This window comes from Echiichthys vipera (assembly GCF_963691815.1).
Source record: "Echiichthys vipera genome assembly, chromosome: 14".
NCBI lineage: Eukaryota > Metazoa > Chordata > Actinopteri > Perciformes > Trachinidae > Echiichthys > Echiichthys vipera.
Genome location: NC_139839.1, coordinates 11,269,214 through 11,293,320, shown reverse-complemented (window position 1 = coordinate 11,293,320; position 24,107 = coordinate 11,269,214). Strand labels below are relative to the sequence as shown.

The window sequence follows — 24,107 nt, the reverse complement described above, 5'->3', positions numbered from 1 at the left end:
ATTTCTCTCTTTCACCCTCACAAACACACACAAATGTGAACAAACACAAACACACACACACACACACAGACACACACAGACACACACACACACACACACACACACACACACACACACAAGCGCGCGCGCGTGCCGCAGTCTCCCAGGTGAGTAAACAGTGTGTTTCTGTACTTTGGAGCGGTGGATTTGTCTCTCATGCTCTGATTTTAGGCTCAGGCTCTACAGTCAAAAGCGGACAGACAACCGACAACGACAAAATGGCCGGAGTTTGTTTACTGGCTTTTATTGCTGGTTTACTGCTTCAAGTGTATGGAGATGCTGCTGACATCAAACAGGAAAACGCAGGTAAACGACAGAGAAGCAGGTGCAGGTCAAGGAGGCCGCCAAACGTCAGAGATGTCAAATTAAAGGAAGAGGCTCGAGGTCAAGTGGTCATTTAAAGTCTGTGACGCCACTAAAAAAAGGCATACCCTGTAGTTTTGAAAGGTGTATGTAAAAAACGTTGTGGTTTTGGCCATTGGAATCCGGTGTAACCACTGTGGATTTAACAATGACTCAAGCTGCTGTTCTCCACGATGGAGGAACTACATTTCACTGACATTTTAAGTCTACAAAGAGGGAGTGTTTGACTCAACAAAAGAGTAGGAGTCTGATTTAGTTTCTCCTCTCAAGCTCCTGAGAGAGCAAGTGCTATATGCATTTTGACAGGAGTATTAATGTATAGTAAGGTTGATCAATATTTCCAAAAACTAAGATATCTGTCTTATACAAAGGGAGAGGCATAAGTGAGGCTTAGATACTGGTGATATAGCATACAAATGCCCTCTTCATACATGCATGGGTGAAAGGGACAGGCACATGCTGGTGTAAAAGTAAGTTATTGTAGTTTGGCCAAATTATTTGGTTGCACAGACGTGATACACATCTTTGTTTTATTCAGTTTGACTTTCTCACTTTCTTGTGACATCTATCTCAGCTGTCCATCGTGAATAATTGTCCACAAATTTGCGTATAAAACATAAAAAAAGGCATTCCATGTACCTCGAGAACTGAAGTTTTTTTCTGTAATAGTGATATCTTTCTCTATACCCATGGGCACATTGCAAACATGAGCAGCTAATGGATAGTTCTGCAATTTGACTTTGTGAACCCCTGACATCGCCTAAAAACAAAGTTTTTATGGGCTGTTGCTAGAGAATAATGTCAGTGCTAATAATAATAATAATAATAATAATAACAATGATAATGGATTGGATTTATATAGCGCCTTTCTCAGTAATCAAGGCGCGTTACAGAGTCCAGGTTCCATTTATTCACACAGACATACATGGTGGTGGTTAACTACGGTAGTAGTCAAAGCTGCCCTGGGGCAGACTGTTTCGATAATTTTACTCTTTGTCTGCTGTTGCCTTTTTTAGGAGCTGTGTTTGTGTCTCAGCAGGCCGCAGACACTGTGCTGCGTCGCCTGCGCAGGTACAACAGCGGCCATTTTGAAGAACTTAAAAAAGACAACCTGGAACGGGAGTGTATAGAGGAAACCTGCACGATGGAGGAGGCCAGGGAAGTGTTCGAAGATGATGACAAAACTGTAGGTGCACACACACACACACACACACACACACACACACACACACACACACACACGATCCAATCTCCCACTGAAATCTTAGGTGAAATCTGAGTTTTCTCATTATTTCTATTTCAGATGGCATTCTGGGCCGGCTACATCGGTAAGACAGGCGAAGGTTGTTCAAGTTCATACAGTAATTTTGAATTCAAAGCACCGTCAACCCCTGTCTGTGTGTGTATGTGTGTGTGTGTTTCATATTGTGTGTAGATGGTGACCAGTGTAAGCCACCCCCCTGCCAAAATGGAGGTATGTGCGAAGACGGAATCAGCTCATATGTGTGCTGGTGCAAACCAAACTTCGGCGGCAAGAACTGTGAGATCGGTGAGTGACAGACTGGATAAAAACTTAAACAAAGGTCTTTGTTTTTGCTAACTTATAATTATTTCATCAGCGTGGGTGCTAAGATGATTAACAGCAACACACGCAAGATGAATTCTGCTTTCCCGCCTCTTTCCAGAGATCACCAAGCAGTGTTCAGTCAGCAACGGTGGATGTTCCCATTTCTGTGCAATGAAGGCAGAGATAACTTTGTGTCAGTGTGCCTCTGGTTACAAACTCGGGCCAGACAAGAGGAGCTGTGAACCAGCAGGTAAAGTAAAATGATACATTCAGCAAAGTTGTTCAGGTGTTTTGGTTATATCTTTAGAAGTTCATTTTGCATTTGTCTATTATTTTTGTATGTCTCAACACAGCCCTGATTCAGTGCATAGCTTATGAAATATAATGCCCAAACATATAATATATATACTGGATCCCCACTGTATACATTTTTATATTAAATCACACTTGTCTCATGAAATCCTACTGTCATAAAGATGCTGTACATAAACCTCCTCACCCACAGACAGGCACGAACCAGAACTTCAGTGTGATTTATAAACTGTCTTTTAAACAGCAATAAGACAGAAAGCTGGACTCTTCATGTTACTCTCCTTCTCCCTTTGGTCTCCATTAAGAGATTGCGGAGTGCCTCGTAAGCTGTGCGTTACAGTTTACAGCTGTCAAATAAAGTTCTTAATTTATGTGCGTTGTTGACAGGGTGAACACTCTGGGGAGAGAGCCACACGGAAAAACAGCATTTATATATATATATATATATATATATATATATATATATATATATATATATGAGGAGCTCTTTTCCAAAACACTATAAATCCATTTTAATAGTTTTCAGGGAAATTACATTTTTTACCTAGACCCACACATTTGGTTAATTTTCAATTTATCTTGTCAAAATGGTTTATGGCTCAGTCTGAACATGTTGAACTGACAGACCAAACAAAAATCTCTCCCGCTTCAGAGCGCCGCCATGTTGGATCGCATAGAACGCTCACTGAATTCTGATTGGTCGAGAGGACGTATCACATTTAGGCTAAAAATAGGTTTGGCGCTGGTTGTGGTTTAGAAAGGAACTGCATCTTGAGACCATTTTAAACAAGGAAAAATAGCGATTTGGCATGAAACATTGATGAAGCAGTGAAAAGGTTCTGTATACAGCAAAGTGGCATGACAAACTAATTTTTTTAAAATTTGGCTTTTATCTCGTTTTGGAAAGAGCTCTTCATATATATATATATATATATATATATACATATTTATATATATACCTTCTTTGTTTTTGCCTTTATTCCCTCTCAGGGCAATTCAGCTGTGGTCGTGTGAACATTTCCTCCACCGCCGTCACAAGGACCATCATAACCCCACGGTCATCAAGCACAATGAACAGCTCTGGAGGAAAACACAATTCCAGCGACACCCCAGAGGAGGTCTTCTATGACGACGATATAACACTGGAATATGATTACTACGACCTCCATGGAAATGATTCAGACCCTTCCAACATCTCTGTGGACTCTGCGGTAAAAATACGATCAGTGAGATCTGATTCAAGCGTCCCAGTAAATCCAGCGGAGGTTGTCAAGAACATTGGGGAGGCCAGCAGTGTCACTGAAAAACCCGCAATGAAGCTGCCTTACTGGGCTTTCTACCCCACACTCCCCACCATAACAGCAGAAGAAAACACTGACCAGAGGATTGTGGGAGGCGACGAGGCCAAGCCTGGAGAGATACCTTGGCAGGTACTGCATTGTGGGATGCAGAACAAAGAGATGGAAATGAGTTGAAGGCAAATGGATGATATTCACAGTTGGGATGCAGTTAGGCAGCCAAGTTTTCATTTTATTCTTTCCAGGGAGGTAAAAAAGAGGAAATACTAAAAAGCTTCCTTCCTGGGATTCCTGCACATGCTTACTAGTGCAGATCTTTGTCTCTTTCCACTCCAGCATTTCCAGGTCACTGGTTCAGGAAGTAATCATAGCAAAGAGGATGGGGTATAAAGAAGGAAAAGAATGGAGTCAGAATTAAGAAAATGAATGGGTCAAATTCTTTTCTGACATTATTGTTTTTTAATTCTTAATATGGGTCGCCTACAAACAGTAAACAATATTATATCGATTGGTTATGTGTTTTACTTCCTTGTTTTGAAATGTATAATGATTCCCAATCTACTCTACAACATACCTCTTATAAGTCTGGAGAAAACAAAAAAGGAGAGAAAAAAAAAGGGACATAGCCGGCTGTTAACTAGTTGCTTCTGGATTTTTGAGGTCTAGATTTACGTCACACATGAGTTTGATAAGTCAGAGATCTGGATGGGCAAGATTACATCTCATGTGAACATTTAACAACAAACCTCCTTGGTAAAGTAAAAGGGCGTAGTGCCGTATTCAACAACAGCCTTTGCAAACACATGATGTGGAATTTAACTTGTACACGTGTATTCCTAGGCCTGCTAAAAGGGCCTTTTAAAGGGACATTCCCTATTTAAAATTCTTGGGGATAAGGGGGGCATAAGAGGCATCTGGGCATAAGGGGTTTGAAAGATGAGGGCATTATCCAAGCAGAAAACTCTGCAAAGTATGCTGTTGAGTTGCATTATGGGACATGTAGGATGCGGGGGGTTTTGGAGCTCATTTCTGCTCCACCAATTTTGACCATTCTTGATTTAATCCATTTCTCAAATGCAAAGCGATTAAATAATAGACTACAGTGGTGATGAGAGACGGCGGATGGAGAAGAAAAAATGAAAACGTTCAGAAGTTTGGAAGGATACAAGGAGCCATCATGTGCTGTGATGCTTCTCTGTCATTATGTGCTTATTGTGTGTGTGTGTGTGTGTGTGTGTGTGTGTGTGTGTGTGTGTGTGTGTGTGTGTGTGTGTGTGTGTGTGTGTGTGTGTGTGTGTGTGTGTGTGTGTGTGTGTTTGCAGGTTGCCCTGATGTCTCATTCAGTCGTCCTTCAAAGAGCGGAGCCTTTCTGTGGAGGATCTCTGCTCAGTGAATTTTGGGTCATCACTGCAGCCCATTGTCTGACAAACCCTGCTGTCATACAGCGGGGTTTCTTCGTCAGATTGGGTAGGAAAAACAACTCTTAAGGGACTGTTTCGGTTATTTGCATGCTTTATCTCAATATCTACAACTACCGTTGACTATTTTCCAAAGCATAAGTTTTCTATCCTCCAGGCGACCATTGGTTACAGTTAATTTGTGAGGAAATAACTTGCAGATACATGACACTTGTTTGAGATAGACAATGCAGCAGTGAACTCTGCTTGTATCAATGCTTTTTATTACTGTGTGGTAATGCAGTACGGTCTTTGTTGATGGTGCATTCACTGAATCTCTTCACATTTGAGATTTAAGATCAGAAGATGCTAGACCCATCACATTGCATATAAATTAATCTATGCTTCTAGGTGAACATGATGTCACCCAGCATGAGGGTCCAGAGCGAGACCATGTTGTGGCAGAGCAGCATATCCACCACATGTACGATAACAAGAAGTCACCGTATAACCATGATATTGCACTTCTGAAGCTCGCCAACCCAGTGGAACTGTCCAACCAACGGCGTCCCATCTGCCTGGGCCCCAAAGACTTTATAGAGAATCTACTGAGGGAATCTAGCGGCTCTTTGGTGAGCGGCTGGGGCCGGCTTAAGTTCCGAGGCCTAGAGTCCACCAAGCTTCAGAAGCTGGAGGTCCCCTACGTAGAACGCACTTTGTGTAAACAGAGCAGTCGGGACCACGTCACGCGCTTTATGTTCTGTGCTGGCTTCCGGAATGAACAGAAGGATTCATGCCAGGGGGACAGCGGGGGGCCACACGTTACCAATTACGAAGGCACTTGGTTCCTGACAGGCATCGTCAGCTGGGGGGAGGAGTGTGCCAAGGACGGGAAATATGGCATCTACACTCGAGTGTCCCGGTACTACCCATGGATCAGTCAGAGAACAGGGATCAAAATTATCAACTGACAAATGGAGCGATGTAACGCAGCAGTTGAGGAAGTAGAAGATTTGTCTCCTATACTGAATAATGTTAAGTTGCATTTTACAATAAAACATAATTAAAAGATCTGAGTATTGAATGCTTTTGTTGAAATATAGCGAAAATAATACCTTGTAGCGCCACACCCAATATTTTAATTGCAATTTTATGCAAGAGGAAGTATTGAATGTGATCGTGAGATGCTAAAGCAAATGTAAAATTTAATTTTATGTTCCTGAATCTTAAGGGCCGAGTTGTTTTCACTTATTTTCTTATAAGACCTCTGCACAGGTTGAAGTTGGCCACAGCTGTACATGAATTTCTACGGAAAAAATGTCTTGACTTTACTCAGACTGTGGACAAATTCCACTGAACAATATGAAACGTGATAGTAAGATGCATGGCTTGCAACAGCAATACACATGTTTAGAAGTATACATTTGATGTTGTGCACCAAGTGCGACCATGAAGCATGGTTCACCATGTTGATGAAACGATAACAAACTGTAGTAAACTGTCAGACAAACAAACAGGTGCAACTAAACTAACAGATAACTAACACACCTTTGTGAGTTCAATTTATGAAGCCTAAACTGTATCATATAGGGAAGAAATCAGTCTGGTTGAATCATATCGAATAATCCTGTGCTTATATTTTGGAAAATAATCATATACATTATGCATTATATTACAAGCTTTCACAATGATTCAAAATACCCAAAAAGTGCAAAACGAGCAGAAGCAGCAAACACCAGTTAAAGGTACTGTGGAAGACGCGCTATAGCCTGACTATTAACAACCGCTGATGTTACAGTATAGCATGTGTTGGTTAGATATCTGATAAATTATTATAAAACAGACCAGCACTCACTATCAAGTGACTGTAATGTTCCCACTGTGGGTGAAAATGTTTATATTTATACAGTCCAGAGATGCAGCAAATACTGCAGGAATCTAATGTACCTTTTTTCTCTTGATAGATGAGTGAGAGAGATGACAATTGTCCAACGTGTTGTTTAACACCTAAACTTTAAATTTTACCATTCACATATTCACAGTTAATTGAAAAGTTGTCAGTTACTAAAGTAATTATACTATATCTGTCCGACCTTCAGAAATCAACCCTCAGCACATATGGCGTTAAAGTGGCAGTGTTTTCAAAACCACTTCCGTTTTTAGTTTTTTAAGCTAAAATGGTCTCCTCACCTAATCCACAATGTAACTGTTATACTGTAGTCAAGATGGTAATTATAATTCTACACTTTTAACAGTTACTACCTGACACTGAGCATGTTCCCTATTGTAAAATAACGGTACAGGCAGAAATAAAGCCACAGGCATGTGCAGTGATTCATCCATGCAGAGCAACAAACGGAAACATAAAACGCGTCCCATCTCAGTGGTAATGACAGCTGCAGCAAAGAAGGAATACAGAGTTGCAGAATTCTCACCAATCAATAATCAATAAGATTACAAAGAAAAAATGTTGACAAAAATAGTCGACACGTTATCACCAAAATAATAAATCGGCAAATTAACTTGCTTTAACATCTGCGAGTTGCTGGTTGTTATTGACTGAATCACAACCAGCTACAGCCAATGAAGACATCGTGTAGTAGTACACTGCGCTTATCCTGCATAAGTACTGCGGTACTCTTCCCCTGACAGTTTATCCAGAGAACTGACAGAGTGCTGCATCAATAGACCTTTTTTTCACAGGAAACATTTTTACTTGTCACAGCAGGAGAAGAACAGGTGGAACTAACGAACATTACAGAAGGCTCTGCTCCATTGAAATCCCCCACTCGGGTATCGTGCAGCAGATCAAGGCAGCCATTACTAATGTTATTCATTACCCCTTTACTTTTCCTGCTCTGATATATTGAGAAATAGCTATAGAGGGCATGCAATTACATTTTCCCTTATTACACTCCAAACCAGCCCCACTTAGTAGCAAAACAAACCCACTGAGGCTGCTATGAATGCGAGGACCTCCATTGAATATTTTTCAAGTTTCTTTTTCTTGCCTTATTATGTGTGTGTGTGTGTGTGTGTGTGTGTGTGTGTGTGTGTGTGTGTGTGTGTGTGTGTGTGTGTGTGTGTGTGTGTGTGTGTGTGTGTGTGTGTGTGTGTGTGTGTGTGTGTGTGTGTGTGTGTGTGTGTGAGTGTGCGTGTGTGTGTGTGCGTGCGTGCGTGCGTGCGTGCCTGCGAGCGTGTGTTTGCTTGCTACTAAGAGATGGAGTAACCATGCCGATTTCAGCATATACGGTAACAACGCATGCATACCCCCTGGAGACGTAGCTGGCTGCTGTATGAAAGAAAAAGGGTAAACAAGGTAAAGCTATTTCCCATAAGGGACAGTGTTCTACAAAAAGAGGCCACAAGAATTATCTGAGCCATTTGGCACGTGAACAGTGATGATATGTTAGTAGCCATATGGATGATTTCTGTAATATTTCATAAGAAAATAGAAATGATAAAACTTGAAGAACAAAAGTCCATTCTGTATGTATGACTAAAAGCTTCTGTTCATTGTCCGCGGTTACAACCCCGATACCAAATGATCTACTGCATTACTGCTGAAAATGCTGAGAAAAAAATAGGTCCCATGTGCTTTGCATTGTTACAGTCTTCTGAGGTCCGTTCTGTAGTTTACAGCCTTCTGAGTTGAAAGTATCACAGTAGTTTGACGTTGATGTGCTTCGATCTGATGATCTGCTGAACATCTCTGCAGAGTCATACGCCTCCTTTTAGACAGGAACTTGATGAAGTTTGTGAGTCTCTGTGTCATCGATCCTCTGTTCTGATTGGCTCTTAGCATGTCTCTCCCAGAATCCTGTGCAGGTCCTCAGGTAGAACACGCCCTTCTTCCCCACGACTTATATTCTTCACCATCCTGTGATTTTAACATAAATTAAGTACTTTTCATCTCCAGGTGTGAATGCATTACAATTTAGTAAGTGTGCATAATTGACATATCTGAAAGAAGCAGACTATTTTACCACATTCCTGACGACTCCTCGTGCTGCAGCTGGATAACATCACCGCAGTTAAAGATGATGTCATCAGTGCTGGCCATGCTGCTCTCTACCATAACCCTGTACCTGCCCGCCACCTGAAACAAGATAAGTAAAACACAAGAGAACAGTGCATATCAATATTTTTCCAACAGTCCTAAATCTATATCTATATACAGTACATATACAGAGTAAGGTTCCATTGCCATCCAATTGCCACTCTTAAGGATTTAGATTTCTAGCCATCATCCTGGAAGTATTTTGCTTTAGTTGCTAGAGGAATTCAAGAGGAATCCCTCCGCCCAGTTGAGGGAGACATCGCAAGTCGGACCTGTATTCTTGATGAACCAACCAATGGCACTGGTTGTGGTCTGTTAGTAGGTGGTATAGCTGCTAGGCTAAGTGTTCATAAATGCTCCAAGACATAACAACAAATCATTTCTCCAGTACCACCTGTACCATGACTAACAAACTCTCACCAGGGGGGCAAGCTGATCCTCATCGTCTGAGTCCGATAAGTTGGAGAGGTCTGTAGCTGCGCCCCAGTCCTCCAGGCCCTCACAGATCGCCACTGAATGGGCAGGAACAGGCCAAGCTGCTGGTGACAAAGACGGCTCAAACAACTTAAAAAATGGTAGGCTTCCCTTTTTAATCACTAATTTTTTGTAATCGATTTGTATCCACTATGAAAACTGACACAAACACAGGGTGATCACGAACTATGAACACAAACATTCTGCTTTAGGAAATGTAATGTGACTTTAAAGTGAAAGAAAATGTGGCCAATAATCACTGTAAAGACAAAACTGCAATAAAGTTCTTCTACTTTGTGTGTAATGTGACTCACTGCGTCGCGGTGAATTAACCACTGGGTCTGAGTGGGCGGGGCTAGTGTGTGCTGACTCCTCCCCCTGTAGCCTGTGGGAGTGGTTCGTTGCCGAGGAGCTGTGAGGAACAGTGAGACACGCTGAGCAGCCTCCCACCGACGCTCCGCCCCACGACACACACATCCCTGATGCACTAAACCACATCACCATGGGAACAAAACACGACCAAAACAAACAAAAACGGACAACAACAACAACAACAACATCCACGGTGTCACAAAACAAGCTCATCCACATTCTGTAAATGAAAACAGCATTCCAGTAGGTTCACAATCACATATATGTCAGCGTCTGATTTCAAAGGCAATTGAGCTTATAACACGAATATAAATGATATCAGAGATCGCTGCTATATATGGAAATATTACTTTGAGTAAACAGTATTCTGCACGCATTCCAGGCCTTGACTTAACAGCATTTACAAGTAATTTATAGTGTGGCTTTAGGTAGTAGATGGGTGCAATTTGTTCCATACAATCCAACGTATGGAAAGACAATTATATAAAATATTTATGTCTGTTCAAATATTATATAAATACTTATTTGAAACTCATTTTGTCTGAATATGTAAAAGCCCACGCATCTGCTAACACTTTAATTACTTACAAGTGCTATTTGGCCTAAACTTATCATGTACACAAATCATTCAAAAAGTGACAAACTCATACTCCACCTGTTATTAAGAATCAAAAATCACACAAAACAATACAGTGAATGAAATATGATTATCCCGTGCTCCGATACTTTGGCAACTGAGAGTCTTTGTGAATGTACACACTTAAAATATAAGGTTGCCATTATTTTATATTGTCACCAAACCCCATGAAAAGATCAAAACCAACAATGTGTAAGTCCATCTCTGTGCTTTCTGACTTCTCCTAAGCCCATTGCTCCTGACTGAAGACATAAATCTTTAAATGTGGGTAGCAAGTATACAGTTCATTTTTCAAAAAGTCTTTGCAATTTCTTACATTTCCTAAAGAGAAGGGAAGTAGTGCATTTGCTGGGTACTACTTTCAGCCATGGATTAATACGTATTCAGTACGCTAGTACGGCAGGAAGTATGTGGGATAGGCTACATTAGATTCAGTGCCCTTGTCACCCAGTGCAACAGTGTGGCTCATTGATGTGTTTTTAATATTTTTCGGACAATAGTGAAGGTCTATGGAACAGGGGAATAAGCTACATCACAATTTGGATACACAAACACCTTTAAGTGGCATCAACTAATTGTTGGTTTTGATCTTTTCCTGGAATTGGTTGAAAAATAAATCTATAGAATATTTTACGGTGTGAAGTTACACCATGGTCTTAAACTATTTGACGCCCCTCCGAAAAAAAAAAAAACTTTGTGCCAATGTTAATAATTTTCCTGCATATTGAGCTGAACAAATTGTCATCTATTGTCTAGATCAGAAGACTCAGACATTCATCAAATGTATAACATGCTGGCATGCTACCAGTAAACAGAATATTAATATCTCCAACAAAAACTGCACAAACACACACCAACCCACTGTATAGTTGACACTATCCCTGAGAACCAGTACTTCCAATGATTAACTAACATCCAAGCACCAACTGTAAGATCTTGGAAAGCCTCTAATAGCGTTCCAAGGTCTTACAATTTGACTGTTGTTTCTTCAGAAACATCTAATATGTACACATTTACTTGCTCAACCCCAGGATCACCAACATAACTGTCAAACTGTTTAAACAGCCCGGCAAAATGTTGACTGCACCGGTGCAGAATTTAGGTTGATGCGGTTGATGCAGTGTATAGCGCTCTCCGTGGTGCTGAAATTCAGCATTGTGGATATTCAGCACCACGGACAGTGTTAAGCCATCTGCAGGGCTTAGTCATGAATACGTGTTCTCAAGGGTAACGGCAGATATGCTAATACAATCACATACCGTATGCACACACTGCACACATACAAACTCATCTTAAACATCCTGCGTACGTAATCATGATGCTTTGTTTTAAAAAATAGTTAGGATGGCACATGGGTTAAACCGCAGAGTTATTTAAACATCACCACCAAACATCAGGAGGTCATAAACTATGACACACAGAGGACAATAAGGAGGTCATGCCGAGGGAATCACCTGTCAGAGAGATGGTTGTCTGAAAGTGGAAGAGAATGAGCCTCATCTGAGAAAAAGAGAAGGGACAGCGTGCTGGATTCTACCTTCGTGAGAACAGTCAGACATCTGATATTTATGGGATATATCCATTAAAACTAAAAAAAAAGTTACTGTTATAAAGCATGAACAGTAAAAACAGTGAAAGTGGTTAAATAACAGATTTACAGTTCTATGAATCCAAAATAAATGAAATAAAAATAGCAATTTCAAAGAAAGAGGTCAATATAGAGGCAAATTAATTAAAGTTAGTAGTAGTAAAAGGAACCTTGGCGCATTTTCTGCTGGTTGGTGAGAATTTTTCTAATCTCTGTCAGCCAGGCTACTTTGACCTCCAGTGTGGGAGCCTATACAGACAGGCACGCACACACACGCACACACACACACACACACACGCACACAAGCACACACACACACACACACACACACACAGTCACACACACACGCAGAGCAAAAAGAAGATAACACAAGCGAGGTTTGCGTGAATGACCTAGAGGAAACACCATTCAAAAAGATAGAAAAGAGAAGGCAAATATCAAATACCTGAACTATGTACACTACTTCTCTGCCACTGTACCAGATTTCAAATTTCTTCACATCTCCTTTCACATTTTCTGTGATTCCCACTGCACTCATCTACAGAAAGAGAGAGAAGTCATTTCACTATCACTGCTGAGTTGAATTGGATTGCATTGGATGTAGCTAATAATAATAATAGAAAAGATTATATTTTGTTACTCTGAGGCAAGATTTGAAGCTGTAGAAGGGCGTTCTGTCATGAGTGTCTTCATCCCTGCGCTTGCAAAAGAGCAGGGCGAGGTCATAGAGGAAGAGATGTCTCTGCATGGGTTTGAACCTAGCCAGCTCCTTCATGCGCACCGCTGCCCTCTTATGGCTGATCCACACGCTAAAGCCTCCCTGCATCACCATGCGGCCCAGCTGGCTGAGGTCTCCCTGGGACAGACAGACAGACAGATGGACACAAAGGACACCAAGTGAGAAAATGCATCACTTCATAGCATTGCAAAAATATAATTATAAACATGAAAAGGGAAACTATTTGTAGTTCAACATCCTTCACCCTGCAGCATTGGTTTACAATCAAATCTAGCAATGCAATTCGAGCTTCAGTCTTTCAGGTCTTTTTGTAAGTTTTGTGAAGTGAAATTTGAGTTGTTTATGCACAACAGTTGTGTCATACAAATTGCATCAAGTTATAACAGTGCTGAATATAAAAAAAACATTGTTTTTTTGTCTCTGCACTTTAGTTCCACAATAAATTTAGGATAACCAGAGGTCACAATGATACAGAAGAAGAAAAATTAATTAAGTAATATTTTAATTTTTGCTGATAGTAAATATATTATGGCAAATAGAAGAAGTTTTATTTTCTATTTCCTGAGCAGACTGAACCACAAAATTTTGAATTAAGTGACATTTCAATGAATCTTCCTTCAGTCCAGATAAATCCAGTTAACTGGAAATTTTCCAAGAGCATAAAACCTTCTTCATCCATTAAATAGCTCATTTAATTTATGCCTGCGGTAGTAGAAAAATAAAATCAATGTGAAATATAATGATGCAAATTAAATGAGGATTGGACCGCTTTATATAAACATAATGATGAGTCATAAATCTGGCATTCTCTGACATGACTGTCCACTCTATCTCGTCTATTGATTTGACCGGCTGGTACCTGATATCCAGTGATGGCTATCTGATGCATGGAGTCGTTGACAGACTTCAGAAGCTCCAGCATGGAGTCCAGAGCCTCCTGGAGTTCACATCGGTATCGCTCCTCCGTACAGTGCTTCAGCAGCTCCTGAACAAGGACAGAGACACAGGCTGACAGGTCAGTGTTTTTCAGTTTATCTAATCCAGTCTGCCTGCATGAACATCTGTGTAGACAAATCTCTCATATATTGTGCGAGACGAGAGATGACTTGTTCAGTGGGTATGATCAAGCTTCACCTCTGCTGTGTCTCATCATGACGAAAACTCAAGAGTCAAAAAGATGTGAGGATTTTCTGAAATGATGTACGTGAAATCTCAAAACAGTTTGCCTTCATGACTGTGCCTAAAAACTATATAACTTATTCATGCGTGTCATTATCTGAGCTGCGTTTCTACAGGACTCTCCATCACTGACTGACTCAGATGAACAGAACCTTGAGTAACAGCTGGTACTTGGTGAGGCGTTGGACTGGTTTCAGGAGGTAAGAGTCCAGACCCAGCTTGTGGTCCAGCTTCTTCTGGCACTCCTGTGGAGACATCGAAATTTTAGATTTGCTTTAATGCACAATGCATAATTTGAAAACATGATTGTGTTCTGAAAATGAGAAAAACAACAGCTTTAAGAGCAAACCTATCAGGATTATGTCTGCCCTCAATAATAATCCAAATGACTGAATACAAGACAATGAGTGGATCATGTATTCATGCATCATAAATATATGGTATGCAACTACCTGAAAGAAGGGTGAATCAGAGCACTGTCTCCATAGCAACTCAGAGCGAGGCTTGTTTTGGCAGTAACGCTCGTATACCTGGAACTTCTTTTTCTGACACACAAAAGTACATTTAGCTTTGTTATCTCATATCACGTCACGTAAAGTTTATCCTCATTTTTCCTCACCCTTTGCAGGAAGCAAGCCCCCACCGTCTCTGGTGTCTCCAGGCAACCCTGCAGATCATGGAGAAAAATCCTAAATGGAGAAGCAAAAGAAAGGAAATTGGATTTGTATGAAAAGACAGAAAGACAAGGACAATTCTGTGACAGCTTGTGTGTGTGTGCGCGTGTGTGTGTGTGTGTGTGTTTGTGTGTGTGTGTGTGTTTGTGTGTCTCGCCTGCTGTGGAACTGGTAAATCTCTGGCATGTTGCCAAAAAGAACATCTTTCTGGCTGCGTAGAGCTGCAGGAAGAAGATTAGACATGGATGGGTCCTCCATTTCTGCCCTGTAGCCCTGAGGAGAGGAGGGGAGAATTTGAGAGGAGAAAACAGGAAATACAATATGCCATAAAAAAAAAATCTAAAATAACCTCACCAGAAGGACAGAGAGCAGCTCGTCCACATAGATCCTCTCTGTTGCTATCAGTTCCTTCATTACATGGCTAGAAAGAGTGAGAATGGGACAAATACAAAAAAAATGAATGCAAAGCTAAAGAAAATACTTAATGCCACAGTGCACACTGTGACCTTGGCACTGTGACCTTGGCACAAATATAAGTTGGAAAGGCTCCAATGAGGTGTCTCACACACACACACACACACACACACACACACACACACACACAGCTGCAGATTAATACAGAGTCAGGATAGAGTCACAGGTTTGGCGTGTGACAGGTGAAAGATTGCATACCGTGTGACCTGCTCTGGATTGTCTTCTGCCTCTGAATCTGTTTCAGTGGTGGAGCCATACAGACAGCTGCGATTGCCTTGGAAATCATGCATTACCTCGATCTGAAAAAACACACATGAAACAAGTATCAGCTTGGAGCCTTGGAAGTTCACAATTATAAGTCAAGTTATAGCATATTTCAATCAATAACATCATGCTGCAGATGTTGTTATATCCTCACTAATAAGAATACACAAATGTGGTGCCACTCTGAGCTAAATGCTGAAGTCAACATGCTAACATGCTAAAATTAAAATGCTAACATGTTGTTGTTTAGCAGATATGATATTTACCATGTCCACTGCGTTAAGCATGCTAACATTTGCTAATTAACACTAAACACAAAGTACAGCAGAAGCAGGAAATTAATTTCAGGTATTAAGTATCACATTTTTGGACAAATTTAAATTTTGACCTGATGATGTCACTACATGAAAGGTTAAGGAAACTAAAGTTATTACAATTCATCTGGAAAGGGATGTGAATGTGTGTATCAAATTTCAAGACAATCCATCCAACAGATGTTGAGACATTTCACTCTAAACCACAAATGTGAACCTCCTGGTGATAGGAAAGTCTAAGTATTGCACAAAGTTGTTAGGATTCATTCTCTGGGACTATGAATGTCTGTACAAAATATCATGGCAATCCAACCAACAGTTGGCTAAATATAGGCTACACGCACCTTGCGTTGGCTGTTGTTCCTCCTCGCAGCTCTTTTGCCAGGTAGCAGGTCAAAGGAGAACTTAGAGTTCAGGACGTTAAAGTCCACACCTGTGGAGAGAATCACACGCACTCAAATACAAATACAACTGGTGATAACAGAGCACAAGGGAAATGCAGATAAAACAAAACATGTTGCTTAATGTCAAATGCCACCAGAAGGGGAGTAAAAGTGGGAAAAGGAATGTGAGTAGGGCTTATAAGAAGAGAAGTCAACAAAAGATAGAGGACAGAATCTAAACCATGAAAACAAATCCACACTATAGAAATAAAAGTAGGAAAGAAGCGACTGGAAGAGATAAGTGGTAGCTGGAGGGGGGTCGTACCATGTTTGGGGGAGAAGAGGGGCGACTTGCAGCGCTGCAGCGTCTGGTCGGGCTCAGGCCTGGGGGCCACCAGCTGAATCGGTCTGACTTGTACATCCGCCAGCTTCCTCAGACACTGCTCTCTGTTTCTGATCATTGACTGCACCGAGTTCAGCTTCTCTGTTACCATGAAAATTTGGGACTAGAAAGAAAGAGGCGTAGGGTTGAGGTTGAGATGCAGATCATCTTGTGTGTTTTTTGTTCAGTAGCGGTGGGTTACCTGCAGCTGCGGGGTGAGTATGGCTTCAAACTCCAGGCTAACAATGTCCTGGCTGTTTTTTAGTGCAGACGGCGCCATCTCCTGGTGACAGCTTAGGTACTGCAAAGCCTCCTGTGCTCCCTCTCTTGTTTGGAACTTGTCCACCATCTGACTCGCCAGAAGATAAGCCCCCTCGTCACACCACCGAAGGGCCTAGTGCACACGAGTACAAACGCAGGACACAACACAATTGTGCTTTTGAGATTTTTGACCCCCTTCTTTCATATGTGACACAAATAAAACTTTAGCTGACCAAAAGGTTCAGAGCTGGTGGCACTGTACACTTGTACACTTGTGAGAATACATTTTTTTCCCTCATAGTTTAATTTCAATACAAACACTTTAGGGATTGTACTGAAAGTTGCATTGGAAACAGGGGAAGCAGAGCATGCACAGACAAAAAAGGGGAAGTGAAACAAAAATACACAACAATGAATTATTGTTTTAATGTTTGTCTGTCGTGTCAGCGTTGTTACCTCCTCAAGGCGAAGCAGTAGGTCTCGTGCTCTAAGGAGCGAGGCCCGCTTGGTGCGTATGGCAGTAGTGATAACGTCACAGTGATGTCGTAGCTCATTGCAACGCTGGATGATAAGTGCCAGGGCGTAGTGGTGGTTGGCGGCCAACTGATGACCATGCAGGATCACCACCTGGGCACGAGCCATCTCCTCCTGATTCATAAACACATAAAGGTTAGACTGATTTCCATTTGGGTTTCATGTTCCCACACATCCAGATGTTGTCCTTTACTAATGCAAGAAGATGGTTTACAGAAAACAAGAAAAAACAACAAAAAGTTCAAATCAGTTGATTGATAGTCACTTAGCAAAGGCTCTTTTACCCCAGATGTAAACAGACACTCCGCAAAAAAAAAAGCCTACACCAAAGGCCTAGCAACCCCAAAAGTGCTCCTCCTCAGTAAAATGTACTTTTAAAAAACAAATCTGCAGTGCATTTGGTAATCGACTTGTTTAGTCCGCCTCTTAATGTGGCCGGCTGCTAAGGCTTATAGCATTGTAAAACAGTCTTTTTTAATGAACTCCGAGTACGCTAACTACGTTGTTGGTACTTTGTTTGTGTAGCGACTGTTATCATGCTACTGCAGAGGTTTAGTGCTATTTTAGACAGTATTAGTGGTTAAAACAAGCTGTTTTGGATGGTCCAGCCCCGAGCTACTCAGTGTTAGCCATGACTGGCTGCTAGCAACTCTCCGGAATTTCTCTGTTTATAGGTGAAAAAAACTCATTGGCTTATTTGATGTATATTCATGCCGAAAAAGACCATGAGATGCTTTTATGACGGAATTACACTCTAATGCATTTTCTTCTGCTACGTCACTTCCTTCAAACCACATCTCAAACTGTAATCGTGTGCATGTTGTGTCATTTTGTTTGTGACCTGAGCGTGTGAGTCCAGTATCTCCAAGTCCATCAGTAGCTGTTCTGTCTGAACCACCGTGGCTCCCACAGAAGCAATGTCCATCTCCTGGTTAGTGATCCTCTCCAGCACCTCGTCCATCTAACACACACACACACACACACACACACACACACAGTTAATCCTCACAGCAGTGTAACATGGAGTCAGTAATATATCAAACACCAATGATCACACCTGCTGGAAACTGATTTCATAGTGTAGCAGCTGGAGGTACTGCTGCAGCTTCAGGTGGTGTTTCTCAAAGAAACCATCAAATGCCTCCTCCATGTCGTTGAGCTGAGCCAAGAGCCTAAAACAAACATGGCAAACAGACGTCCACGCAAGCTGCCACCAAGCTTTAATAAGATGTTGGTGTCAAAATGAGAATATGTCTTGCGGCTAAGTCATTTCTTTCAGGCTATACTTCATTCATGCACTGATGCTGTACCTCTGAACAGTGTTCATGTCCGACTTTAGGTCCCTCTCCTCCTCCACATCTCTCTTAGAGGCCTTGACGGTCTCCAGGTTCGACAGCAGCAGCCGTCCTTCTTTCAGCACGCTCCGGATATTGTCCTGAAACAACACAGCAAAGGAATAAATCAAATACAAAAACTGCCAGAAAAGTAGATTGGCGGAGAGTGAGGAACGAAAGGAGGAGGAGCCATGCGACAACCTTCATCTGTCGGTATCGGTGTGTGTGTGAGTGCAGCAGGAACTCGATGGCATTCGCTTCATCTGGAAGCTCGGTCTCAGACAGCTCTGATCCAAAGCCCTGCAGCAGCTGGGCGATCTCCTTCACTGTCACCGCAAAGGTCTCAATGGCCTGCAGACACACACATTTCCACACATACGAAAGAGACACTAAATTAAGTATTTCTAGCCAAATGATCAAATACAAGAACACAAATAAGGCCTGTAAAAAGGGCTAATTTCTTGTATTTTGTTTTTAGTTGCAAACACCATTAGGAAGTGTGCAGTCTAACTTCTTTATTTTCAACAACAGCATGCCAAGATCTGGTGGGTGGAATAGTATCAGAAGTGCATACCGTACGGAGGACGATCCAGTCACTTTGGCAGTACTCCACTTTTGCAGTGAAGTCTGATGTCAGGTGGTTTTCGTCGATGTAGCGCAGCAGGTCACCAACCGAACGCAGCATCACCACCTAAAATCACAGAGCCACAAGGTATCTATAGCAGCCACCTGGTCAGCTCTATACTGTGTTTGACGTTTTAACATTATAGAGCAATGAATTGTTCAAACAAAAAAACATCACATCATCAGAGAGAAAGGAGAAAGGTTTATCAAAATGGACAGGAAGATTGTGAGCAGAGACAGGATTGTGCTGCATCAGATTAGTAAAATACATTTTTTTTATAGAGGGGATTAAAATGTTCCCCCACTCTATTCTCTCACCGGCATCTTTAACAGGAAGTCATCCTGGCTGAAGCGGAAGCCCAGGTCAGTGCTTGAAGACGGACTGGGGGCCGAGCTTAACAAGCCGGTGGGGCGGAGCACCAAGACCAGATGCAGATTTCCTGGAAATGAGGTCTGAAAGAGGAAGAAGTGCATTATTTCATTTGTTTATTAGACACTAAGACGCAAGTGTGCTATGGACTGGGAAAAGGAAGAAAAGGGAAATTCTTTATCTCAACCTTTCAATGTGGTAAACACACTTTGGTGGATTTTTCCTTCACTGCAACTCTGGCTTAGTGCAGAAGAGGTCAGGATGAGAGGTGTCGGACAGTCAGTCAGAACTGTTGACAGCTCAGCGCTGTTAGTCGTGCAGTCGAGCAGAGCTCAACACAGCATCAGCATCTCTCTGTGTCAATGTGGGAAGTCTGTCGGTCTCTACAGCACCTCAGCAGGTCTGACAGTCAGCTGATCTGACTGAGTCTGCTGCTTCTTTACTCTTCTTCATGACAAACTGCCTTATAGTCTTACTTCTGATTCTCTGTAAAACACCTAACTCTTCTGTTATCACTAGTGTTTTTGTTTTTTTTGTACAGTGTCAGTGAATGCATAAATTGGTCAAAATCAATTATTGATTACTTTTCTGTGTGGCTACTGTTATCTTATGGTTCCATTTTTTTCTGATCTGTTCATTTGTGGATGTCTGTGGTTTCAATTCATTTCTTATCTAGAAATACAGCAAAAAATAATAATAATGAGAAGAAGGTATACTTAATTGAGGAATTGCAGGCCCACATGCACAAACAGGACCTATACACATGCATTATGTATGGAGAGATGTCAGTGCAAGGGGGCTACCTCACAAGATGGCACCCCAAGCAGTTGGAGTTTGGGGGCCTTGCTCAAGTATGACATGATAGTGACCTGGCAACTTCCCAGCTACCAGTCCACACTCACACACACGCTATTTGCTCTGGGCAGGAACTTCAACCCCCGGCCCTTGGTGAGCCTACCTCCGTCCCATAAATTGCTGAAATACACTGGTGTGTTTGCTTAAAAAAATCAAATCTGTATTGAGCGCAGTGGCACAAGGATTAAAAGACAGTGATGATTTTAAGTGAAATCCAGATTGGGTGTGTGACTGTAACAGCCATATAAGCCAAGCACCAATCAACTGATCTACCAATTGTGATGGCCTTGCTCGCCTGCTTGCCATATTTTCCACTTATCATCCTCTCTTTTCCTCCAAATTACCTGCTATCCACCCAGTTTCTCAACAGTGTAAAAGGAAACATTTTAATCATCCCAACTAGATATTTTAACAGGAAACTGCTGACCTTAAAACAAATATGTCAATGATATCACTCCCATACACCTATCTTTCCCTAACAGTATAGCATTTTGTACAAACGCTATCAAGTAAATAGTCATAAGTGTCAATATAAACCTGGATATACTCATCTAGCAGCCACGCTGGATGCTATTGGATGATTGCAGAATTGTCAGAACATCTGCAGGCTGGAACACATATTCCCAAATGTGTTACATGAAGCTGCGTAACTTGAAAACACTCCACAGTTACAGACTGCAGTGCCAAAGCTGATAGACTCATGTTGTTCTGTACCTGCAGTTGCAGTCTCAACACACGCACACACGCGCACACACACACACACACACACACACACACACACACACAACGCGTTTGTCATTGGTCTGTCCTGGTACCCTACACAGACTCTTAAAATGTAGCCTAACTGCCATCTGAATCTGACCAGCCTCTTCACAGAGAGGCATTTTAAATATCTATGCAGTTTGCACTGTACTGAACATCCCAACCTCTGTGTCGCAGTACTGAACTGTCTTAAGAACAGCGCGTTTATCTCTCTGCTCCTCTGTCTGCTGCAGTATCCTCGCCGCCCAGTTTGAAGCCTCCCATCTCCCCTCCTCCTCCCGGCGGAGCTTACCGCGGCCCGGCGCAGACGGGGGAACCCCCACGGCGTGTTGGACTCGGCCATGGCTTTCAGCGGTTCTCTCTGCCCTGTACTCCCCGGGCCCGGGACGTCTGCAGCGGGACGTGGTGTCGGGAGCGAGCAGCCGCAGCGATGGCACGGTAACCTACTGCAGTGTCCGGGCGGGCCGGGCTGCGCGCTGAGTACGCACCTCAGCAGACGCACTTCTGCTCTGATGCTGGGGTGTGTTCACCTACCTGACGTCAAAGCCAAAATAAGTTTGCTGCTCCATAGCTGCGCTGCACAAATGCTCATCTTTTTTTCTTTTGTTTTTTTTGAAAATGTAATAGCCTGCCAAACAATGACTTTATGAGGCTACTATTAATATTTATTAGGAGAAATACGGTGGTTGCTACCCTTCATCACTCTGCTTTGACAAATAAGTGATCTTCACGTTTCTTAACTTGAAGATCACTTTTTTTCTACCTGTTTGTTGAACGGGCAGATAAAACACTCATTATCTAGCCTATATATCTTTGTAAGGACATAGAGTGTGTGTGTGTGTTGATTCATTTCTACTTGATCCGCTAGATGGCGCTCGAAACTCAGGATACTTTAAACGCCACAGCCACGGGCGGCTGTGGCTTGGAGGCAGAGTGGGTCGTCCTATGTTTGAGAGATTGGTGGTTCGATCCCCATCTCCCCCCGGTCCACATGTCGAAGTGTCCTTGGGCAAGACACTGAACCCCGAATTGCTCCCCGTGCTGCGCATGGGTGTGTGAATGTGGTGTGAATGGTTAGATCAGATTAGATGGTATGTAGATGTTCACTGCCATCAGTGTGAATGTCTGTGTGAATGGGTGAATGTGACAGACACTGTGAAGTGCCTTGAGTAGTCAGATGACTAGAAAGGCGCTATATAAGTACAAGTCCATTTACCATTTAAACCACCTCTGGAAACAGCCTGGTTTGATGAACCTGTAATGAGGGCTCAGAACAAAGATTTGCTGTTGAGCACCCATTGACTGGCCCCCAATCCACCTACCACATACCTCCCACTCTCTGTGCATTAGGCCTATAACCTGTCACCTCCACAGTCCCACTAAACACAGACACACACAGCAGACTATAAACAGCTTCATTAATATGCGTATGTGCTGGACTAAAACTGCATGTAACCAGGTCTTCCGTGTGTAAACCAAACCTGGGGTAACTTGAATAAAGCTCCCTCAAACCCTGCATAGTCAAGGAAACATTACTATAAGCAAACAACATATTTAAGGTCAAATTAAAAATCCTGCTTTAGGTTTTATTTATACAGAGTGTAACACATTCTCATCTAATCTACTTGATCGGGACTGTGTGGCTTGGATTTAGGTCCTTTAAACAAAACTTTGGGACTAGAGACCATCTTGTGATGGGATCAGACCAGCCGCAACGCCAAACTACACACCTGTAATTTAGTGGGTACAATTTAAAAAACACAAACTCGGGATGTCTATGTATATACACCCTGAGAAAGGTGCAAGCCGACACGTGTTGGTGTTTTTTAAATTGTACTCACTAAAATAAAGGGTTTTTAACAGATGCGACCCTGTTGTGATGTGCAGTTGAAGTAGCCCTTAGTAGTAGCCTAGTTATAAAAACAACAGACAAGAGATTTTGGTCCAGACTGAAAGTGTCAACAACTATTAAATGCATTTAAATTAAAATTTGTGCAAACATTTATGGTCCCAGGAGGACGAATCCTACTGACTTTGGTCAATCCCTGACTTTTCATCTTGCATCACTGTTTTATTTGTGACCAAATACCTGCTAAACTAATGACATAACCATCAGCCTCAGTTTCAGTCTATTCAATCGAATACAGACAATAAAGTGGATTTTGTATATATCGAATTTTACAGATTTACATACAACACCAATATGTCTTTTTCTTTGTGTACAAATGAATATGATTCTTTTTTTTGGCAGTTTTTCAAGCCTTTTCTTAGATAGGATAGACAGGAAATGGGGTTAAAGAGAGAGGGGGAGACAGGGAGCAAGGGCTGCCGCGAGGACATTCAGCCTCTTTACATGGGGCGCCTTCTCTAACCACTCACCCACCGGCCACCCCAGAATGTGAGTCTTTAGTCATGTGTTCAACAGGGAAATCCTTCTCAGAGGGAACCACTGTCACGTTGGGTTTAGGTCAGTGATCAAAGGGCTGAGAGCCAGAGAAGCCACACTGATTCCAGGAAACAAACTGCAGACCAAACAGTGATTAGCGTGGAGCCAATGTACTGTAACTGTCTGAATAAAACCTGAGCCTACTACACCTGTTTAATTTTAACTTGCCCAGATCCCGACTAGTTGTGTTCATGTTGTGAAGGCAAGAAAGTTTATACAACCATAGAAATGCTTAATAAATAACTGCTTGTCACGTCAAATTAAAGCAACCTGAGCAAAGCTTATTAAGTGCTCACATAACGCTTCGCCTGTACGGCCTCTTTGAGTGCAGCGAACAAGCCAGGGTTATTATAGCACAGTGACATTTGCCTTGTGGGGCGCCCGGGTGGCCCGGAGGTCCCTCTG

General features: G+C 42.1%; 2 protein-coding genes across 2 annotated transcripts; one reads left to right on the top strand and one right to left on the bottom strand.

Annotated features, from left to right (window-relative positions):
* Positions 1-257: 257 nt before the first annotated feature.
* Positions 258-5,947, top strand: f9b (coagulation factor IXb; the record flags this gene model as incomplete). Its single annotated transcript, XM_083927236.1, has 8 exons — positions 258-345; positions 1,419-1,588; positions 1,706-1,730; positions 1,838-1,951; positions 2,088-2,219; positions 3,272-3,711; positions 4,902-5,046; positions 5,388-5,947. 8 exons carry the CDS (start codon positions 258-260, stop codon positions 5,945-5,947), a joined length of 1,674 nt encoding a protein of 557 aa, XP_083783362.1.
* Positions 5,948-8,774: 2,827 nt separating this feature from the next.
* Positions 8,775-21,599, bottom strand: mcf2b (MCF.2 cell line derived transforming sequence b; the record flags this gene model as incomplete). Its single annotated transcript, XM_083927155.1, has 26 exons — positions 8,775-8,856; positions 8,963-9,075; positions 9,457-9,572; positions 9,825-9,997; positions 11,974-12,019; positions 12,278-12,356; positions 12,553-12,645; positions 12,748-12,963; positions 13,706-13,831; positions 14,178-14,270; positions 14,478-14,570; positions 14,645-14,714; positions 14,857-14,972; positions 15,054-15,120; positions 15,372-15,472; positions 16,096-16,184; positions 16,460-16,640; positions 16,719-16,910; positions 17,234-17,425; positions 18,153-18,272; positions 18,369-18,483; positions 18,622-18,746; positions 18,847-18,996; positions 19,220-19,336; positions 19,588-19,722; positions 21,549-21,599. 26 exons carry the CDS (start codon positions 21,597-21,599, stop codon positions 8,775-8,777), a joined length of 3,051 nt encoding a protein of 1,016 aa, XP_083783281.1.
* Positions 21,600-24,107: the final 2,508 nt, after the last annotated feature.